This window comes from Maniola hyperantus, chromosome 13, assembly GCF_902806685.2.
Source record: "Maniola hyperantus chromosome 13, iAphHyp1.2, whole genome shotgun sequence".
Taxonomy (NCBI): domain Eukaryota; kingdom Metazoa; phylum Arthropoda; class Insecta; order Lepidoptera; family Nymphalidae; genus Maniola; species Maniola hyperantus.
This window is the reverse complement of record NC_048548.1, coordinates 9,240,166-9,248,428: the sequence shown is the minus strand read 5'-3', so window position 1 is coordinate 9,248,428 and position 8,263 is coordinate 9,240,166. Positions and strand designations below refer to the sequence as shown.

Sequence of the window (8,263 nt, the reverse complement as noted above, 5' to 3'; positions counted from 1 at the left end):
GGTGGGAACGCCCCGTACACCCGCACAGCCCCCGCGCTAATCCGGTGCGGGCAAGCACGGGCGCTGTGCCGATGTGCGGGGCGTCCCACGCCTCATAGCCCGATTGCCATCTTGACCTGTCGCGTACTATGTAAGTACGAGTACCTACCTAAGTACCTACCTATGAAAATAAGATTTCTATACCATTAGATCGGCAATTCCAAATTCAAAATCGTCATAAGCAGCAATCAGCATCTAGATCTTCCACCAGAAGCAGAACATTAATCCGAGGAAAGGCGTAGACAGAAATACCTACATACTTACTATTTTAAAAAGATATGAAAATAATTAAGAGCAATGAACTAAGTACTAATGATAAACTTATAATAATTAAGAGGTTTTATCAAAAAATACTCGTAACTAATTAACAATAACAATTTCTATTTGTTTTCTTTGTTCTAGATACTGACGTGATTAACCTTCGACACGCGCGGTCAGGCGTTGTCCTGCCCCTCGCATCGTGCGGTCAGACACAATTACGCGGCGTATGAGCAGCACTCACTCAACTGCCACTGGGTACTCGATATAGGTACAAATTGTTGCTTCAGTCGACGCGGATCGCTCGGTCTAATAGCGCGTCCGATATCCGCTTCGTTTGCAAAAAGTGAAAATGATTGCAATTCGTGCAACGTGTGTGGTACTAATTTGTACACTGGCTGTTTTAAAAGCTGATTTCGGCCATCCGCTCTCAGATGCCTTGATAAACATTATCAACTCCCGACAATCGACATGGCGTGCTGGCAGAAATTTCCCGTTATACATGACATTACGCACCATCAAGCACATGATGGGAGCCTATCCAGATACTAACTTAATGAACATGCTAAACGTCGAATATGATCAAGAACTAATCAACAGTTTACCAGAAAGCTTCGATCCTAGAGACAAGTGGCCGAATTGCCCCACTTTAAACGAAATCAGAGATCAAGGATCGTGCGGTAGTTGCTGGGCATTTGGAGCGGTCGAAGCGATGACCGACCGATATTGTATCTTCTCAAATGGCACGAAACATTTCCATTTCTCAGCAGAAGATTTATTAAGTTGCTGTCCAGTTTGCGGCCTCGGGTGCAACGGCGGCATGCCCACATTGGCTTGGGAGTATTGGAAACATTTTGGATTAGTATCAGGAGGGAGCTATAATTCTTCTCAAGGCTGTTTACCTTACCAAATAGAACCGTGCGAGCATCACGTCCCTGGGAATAGGATGCCATGCAGCGGTGACACGGGTACTCCAAAATGCGTAAGATCGTGCCGCACGGGTTATCCGTTTACCTACAAACAAGACAAAAGATACGGAAAACACGTGTATGCTGTTAGAGGCGGAGAACAACATATCAAAGCCGAAATTTTTCAAAATGGTCCGGTTGAAGGCGCATTTACAGTGTACGCAGATTTGCTAGCTTACAAGAGTGGTGTGTACAAACACGTTGCAGGCGAGGAACTCGGTGGTCACGCTATTAAGATAATGGGATGGGGGATCGAAAATGGAAACAAATATTGGCTTATTGCGAACTCTTGGAACGCGGATTGGGGAGACAATGGCTTCTTTAAAATCCTTCGTGGCGAAGATCATTGCGGGATCGAAAGTTCGATAGTTGCTGGAGTACCGTTAATAGTTTAAAATTTAAATAGATAAATTAAGTGTACCCAACGAATTTACAAAAAATAAAATTGTTTCTGAAATAGCGTGCTTTTATTTGAAAAATACCTATTTATAAGTAATATGTATAAATTCATTTATATCAGTCTAGCTAGTCTTATGTCTTATTAACGACACCACGGAAGGACACAACTAGGATGTCGTTAACAATTACTTAATTATTTTTTGGTAACGTTGCCACCACTGACTACTTAGTGAGGTTCTAAGTTAAATAAAACAATTATAGTCACCGGTGGTGTCGTTACCAAAAAATAATTGAACTATAGTCGACGCATTTTAAACTGAGTCGTCGAGTTATCAGTCTGTTTCGCTCGCACTTAAGTGCGATAGATAACTCGACGACTCAATTTAAAATGCGTCTACTATAACAACACCGGACACCTTAGTGGTGTCGTTGACTAGACTTACCTTTTTTTATGTTCTGAACTCCCCGGCATGCAGGTTTCCCGCACGATGTTTTTCAAGTAGGTAATACCTATAACCTACATACTTAATTGCTTAAAAAGCACATAACTCTGAAAAGCTAGAGGTGCGTGCCCGGAAACGAACCCCCGATCTCCCAAATAAAAAGCAGACGTCTTAACCACCAGGCTATCGCGGCTTTTTTAATAATCTTGCGAACACTGTCACTTCAAATAAGTACTAGATAACAAGAGTCCGCGACAGGTCGAGTCTCGAGATTGCAATCGGGTTATGAAGCGGGGCGACGCGCGACGCTCCGCACACCCGTACATCATCCGCACTGGGTTAGCGTGGTGGCTGTGCTGTGCGGGTGTGCGAGGCGTTCCCTCCCCGATTGCAATCTAGACCTGCCGCGTACTATAGGTACCTTTCTTTTGTGTAACGATTCGATTTCAGGCTATTGTAGTACTTAGATAGGTTTTTTTTAAATAGAGATAGCGAGCAAACGGGTCACCTGATGTTAAGTGATTACCGCAGCCCATGAACATTTGCAGCACCAGAGGAACTGCCGATGCGTTGCCGGCCTTTTAGGAATTTGTTGGCCCGCCCCTTGAATAACCCCTTGTCGTAATCTAGTGGGAACACCGCCGATGAGAGTTGGTTCCACAGTTTGCAAGTGCGTGGAAAGAAGGATCTGGCACAGCGGACGGTCGAAATGCACCAGACACCCAGGTGAGCATAGGTATTAGGTAGTATAGGTTTTAGCATAATACCTACCTTCTTAAATAATGAATACGGAACACTAAACCGCATTGCATAATTAAAAAGAATCTCTGTGCATATGTATGTTTGTAATCCAGTGACAGCGTATTCACACAACTCTGGGAAGAGGCTCTTAGCTGGAGTGCCGCGAGCGTGACCTACAATGCTGCTCTTATGTTGGTTCTAACACACACTTTTTTATGCCTTTTTTACCTAATAAATAACCATACGATTCTTGCCTTGGCTCGGTATAGGTAGGTATCATCATCATGATCAACCCATCGCCGGCTCACCTCTCAGAGTGAGAAAGGTTTTGGCTATAGTCTACCACACTGGCCAAGTGCGGATTGGCAGACTTCACATACCTTTCAGAAAATTATGGAGAACTCTTCATCATTAAAGCAAGAGGTATTTAATTTCTTAAAACGCACATAATTCCGAAAAGTTAAAAGGTGCGTGCCCGGAATCGAACCCCTAACATCCTAACCACTAGGTTATTAAAACTTCAATGTAAGTATACACTTATTCTGAAAATTTCAGCTTTCTAGCGTCATCCAGACCGAAGCTGACTGCTCGAAAATACGACGAAACGCTTCGAGAAAAGGTACGTAGTGCCCCGTCCTTTAGTTTGGCTCGTCTTGGCGGGGGCACTGCCGTGCCCCCTGATACTTTAGATAAATAAATAGAACAGTCGTCAGTTCTAAACCTCATAGGTCATCTCAGGATGTGGGGGCCAGTAAAATAGACGAATTCAAACAACTTTTTTTTCAAGTAACACTTTATTATTATAACTACTAATATTATACAAATATTCTGTACTTTAGAGGCACAGAGACTCTTTACGAGATAAGAGGAGCAAAGGTTTAGTTCATTTGTTGATTATAAACATCACGCGTTTACATTTAAATAATCATGTTATGTATAAAACCGCAATTTTCTAAATTCATATTTAACAATACCTATACTTAAAAGTTAAAAATAATTGATTTTCCACAAATTAAGGCTATATTTGGACTAGAATTATATGACCGAAACAGTGTTTCAATGATTTTGAATTATTTTATGAGACTACTCAGTTTTATTCAAATAGATAACAGAAATAAAAACAGTAAAAACAATAATTGATTTTTAGGATTTTGAAAAGTTCAATACATAAAATAAAGTAAAATATTAATAATTTAATTATTAATTTCCCAGTAAACTAGGGCTATAGCAATGTGAAATTCTTGCGATCAAATAGAAACACTCTCTGCTTCTAAATATACAGAAATGATTTTATCAATATATTTATACCCCAGAGCTCATATACATATAATATTATACATTACATGTATTTAATTAAAACTATTATAAAATTATCACAAAACATGACTGATCACTTTGTTAAATGTTTATACTTCGTGTGGAATTATATCATGAGGAAATAATTGAATAAATATATACTATCATTTATTATTTTATTATAAACATTACTACTAATAATATCAATACAATAATAATTACGGGAAGGAAAAACTAAGGTATTATAAAATTGATTTCAGAGGTCAATTTTACATAGTAGGTACCTAACTAACTATTATTAAATTTTTCGTCAAAAGCATGTAACAATATTATGAAGAAAAGAGAAAGAATGAGTCACAATATGTATAGTACGCGGCGATGGCAATCTGGGAGAAACGCCCCGCACACCCGCACAGCCCCTGCGCTTATTCGGTGCGGGCGAGCGTGGGTAACTTCCGGGTGTGCGGGGCGTCCCCCGCCTCATTTCGACCTGTCGCAGACTATAGGTACTTTTTCGTAAAATAAAAAATAATAATGCTGCGTACACAGTTGTCACATTCCACGCCACGCTACGCGGGTAATCAAATCTAAACGTATTAGATATTAAACAGCTGAAACACCCAACGCTAAAAATTGTCGGACGTGTAAGTTTTAGCGTTTCGCGTATCATATTATGTCGTCATGTCAAGTCTAATAAGGACAGACATGAGATATGACAAAAACAAATGGTTAATAAAAATAGAGATAAATGTATTTAGTATCAAGTTTGGTTTTAAGCAAAGGCCTCAATGACGAAATCAATTTCATTCAAAAGAAGTTATGATTTCAACCGCGAAATACTTTAAATCAATGAACTGTCGAATTTGAGTTGTCCCCTTTTTTACTGGAGACACTGATCTACACGAAATGAACTGTTCGTCCGTGGTAGACAGCTATCAGATTTTAGTTTTGTTTAACTCGACCTGCGTGGCGTGTCGTGTTTCAAGTGTGCCCGGCCCATCGTGATATGCATAATATTAAAATTATACCAGAACCAGAGTGAACTAGAGTGAGGGAACTCTTGGTTTGATCCTGAATCTACGATATGACAAATGTTAGGGTACTTTGACGTAAAAACATATAAAAATAGGACTACATTAGGGCTATCTGCGTCAAATAGGGCTATCTGCGTCAAATGTGACACCTGCCAGTGACGTCAAAGCCTCGACGTTTTGTTACTTGACGAGAAGTTCCCTACTGTAGCAGCACCTATGACATTTATGGCGCACTTGCATATTATTTTATTTTCGTGTCTAGCTAGGCGTTACGCGAAACCAGTCCAAACAAACTTTATATAAATTATAGTAAAATTATTAACATAAAAATAATTTTGTAAGTAAGTAAGTATACATCATGAGAAAATATTTATAGTGATATTTATTGAAGAACACGAAAACTAAATAATTAAATTATTATACAAAAATCTTAGTAAATAAAAAAGAAATGCGTAGGTATAATATATTTCCGTCATGTGTCAGTCTAGAATAAAGCTTATTTACATAATACCTATTTAGTATAAAGCTGCGTAAATTACATATACATACCTACATAATACCCAAAGATATCTTTTTGTACCTAATTTACAGAGACAGATACAAACAGAGATCATCATTTTTTATACTTCAATTACAATTTGAAATTTTACAAATTAATATACCCAACAAAACCTTGTCCTTTTAAGACCACGGACCAAGCGTGAAAACGCATGCTGACTAATTTCACTCCGATCTGACATATTATTGTTAAAATGTTAGGGGAGTGCAATATCTACGCGGAAAATGCTGAAGACGTTGAATACATTTTTTCCAAAAACTGCACTATTGTCATTATCAAACGAAAGAGAGATTTTGATGTTAATAAATAAAATATACACGTAGGTACTAGGTGTTATGTGTAGTAAGTATAGGTTTGGAAATTATCCGTACCCACTACCCGTAGTACAAGATTTTACGTCTCACCAAACCAAACCAAATTCGAGAGTCGAAATACTTCCACGTTACAGTAAACTGGATCTTAAATGCCTTGTTTTAAAGCTCAAGTTTGTCTACACTTCTACAGCCAGCGCTCCAAGCGGAATCATTGCGAAATTAAAATCAGTGGCATTGAATATTTGACTTCAATTCAAGGCTGTTTAGGTCCATTTTACTGTAACGCGGAAGTAGTTCGACTCTCGAATTTGGTTTCGTTTGGTGAGACGTAAAATCTTGTACTACGGGTACTGTACCCTTATTATAAATGCGAAAGTGTGTTTGTTTGTTGGTTTGTTGGTTTGTTGGTTTGTTCTTCAATCACGTCGCAACGGTGCAACGGATTGACGTGATTTTTTGCATGGGTATAGATAGACCTGGAGAGTGACATAAACTAATTTTTATCCCGGAAAATCAAAAGAGTTCCCACGGGATTTTTAAAAACCTAATTCCACGCAGACGAAGTCGCGTGCATCAGCTAGTTAGGATATAATATTCAATATAGCATAAAAACTGCATTATGCTCCATTATAATTAATGGACCATTTTTTAACTTCCTAAAAAATAATTTTTGACGAGTGTGTTCTTACTATTCAATTTTACGCGCGTTTTTCGATTTAGAATCCAGCTAGATTTGTGCCTAGCCTTATTTAGATAATTTAAATTTTGATTTGCCGTTAAATTTTACAATCTACTTACTACATAATAATCAATATTCGTCTTTCCAAAATCCAAATCAATAATTTTTAGTTGTTTTAAGCAGTATTACTAAGAACCACGCCAATAAAACACGGCATGGGGCCGATTCGCTCTTGGGCCGGATTCGGGTGTCCAGCATGAAAATCTGTCAAATTACTTATCTTACAGATTGATTAAAATCTTTAATTTTCGGCATTAATACATCAATAAAAATACTACTGATGGAACTCATGTTGAATTAATAGTCTCGTTGCCGTGCCAAAGTTTAGACTTGACCTCAGTCATCCACGCGAGCGAGGCAAACAGTTATTAGGTTAAGCAGTACTCTTCATGCATAAGCAAGCGTGACCTTAACACGTTCCCTGCGTTACTGTGTGAGAGTTACGTACAGTGGCGTAGCTACCTAGGGGCTAGCCGGGGCAGAGCCCTAAAGCTCAGGGGGCCCTCGAATCCTTACCAGAAATTCTCGATCAAACTAAATTTTTGAAAATTTCTCCCATTTTCAAAATAAATATTATAATTCGAAAGTTACTAGGGAATTCCCCTAAATACTTTCTGTGAATGTATTTGTAGGTATATTTAATATTTTTACTTAATAAAACCTAACCAGTTTAGATAGCAGTGGGGCCCCATTTTTGATTTGCCCCAGGGCCCTCGGTTATCTAGCTACGCCACTGGTTACGTACGGGTCGCTACAGACCCGTGCCAGAGTGAACTAGAGTGAGGGAACTCTCGGTTTGATCCTGAATCAACAATATGTCAAATATTAGGCCATGGTGACATAAAAACATAGAAAAATAGAGCTACATTAGGGCTACCTGCGTCAAATGTATCTACTAACATTTGACGCCTGCGAGTGACGTCGAAGCCTCGACGTTTTGATAGAAGGTCCCTAACTGTTGTGAACCGTACCCGTGCGGAACTAAAAAACTAAAATACTGGTCCCATAAGTCATTACACACCAGTCCACCACACCAAAAGTCAAACTCAGTGAACGTTTTAAACTGTTTCATACACTGGCACGGCAAATAATAGTACCTATTATTTTATAACATTCACAAATAATAATTGATGGAATATAAAGTAATATAGAAATTGATTAGGTAAATATAATATATAAATTTTACATTAAATAAAATTCACACTTGTGCTAGGTTTAGGTAGGAACTACGATATACCGGGGATGGGGATGGACACAATATTATGAAATTACATTGTTTAATAGTTAATACCAATTTTATAAGATTTCATTATCAAGATAATTGGAATGTTTCCTTTACATTAATCAAGATTATGTGCTATACAGGTTAGGTACATATTCACAGGAAAAAATACAGTATGCCATCGCTTTAGAAAAAACATTTCCCATTTCTGTTCAAGTTCGTCCGTCGCGTCACGACTCACGACATATAAC

The 8,263-nt window shown here is 38.4% G+C and overlaps 1 protein-coding gene and 1 long non-coding RNA gene across 2 annotated transcripts in view; one reads left to right on the top strand and one right to left on the bottom strand.

The window, feature by feature from the left end:
• The first annotated feature begins 537 nt into the window (after positions 1 to 537).
• Positions 538 to 1,722, top strand: CtsB (Cathepsin B). Its single transcript, XM_034974476.2, has one exon. The coding sequence runs from the start codon at positions 650 to 652 to the stop codon at positions 1,658 to 1,660; it is 1,011 nt and encodes a 336-aa protein (XP_034830367.1). The 5' UTR covers positions 538 to 649; the 3' UTR covers positions 1,661 to 1,722.
• A 1,901-nt stretch (positions 1,723 to 3,623) lies between these two features.
• Positions 3,624 to 8,263, bottom strand: part of LOC138403170 (uncharacterized) — a 410,491-nt gene continuing 405,851 nt past the window's right edge. The window contains exon 2 of the long non-coding RNA XR_011237468.1: positions 3,624 to 3,934. This is a non-coding gene — a long non-coding RNA (uncharacterized lncRNA). The remainder of the gene's footprint in view (positions 3,935 to 8,263) is intronic.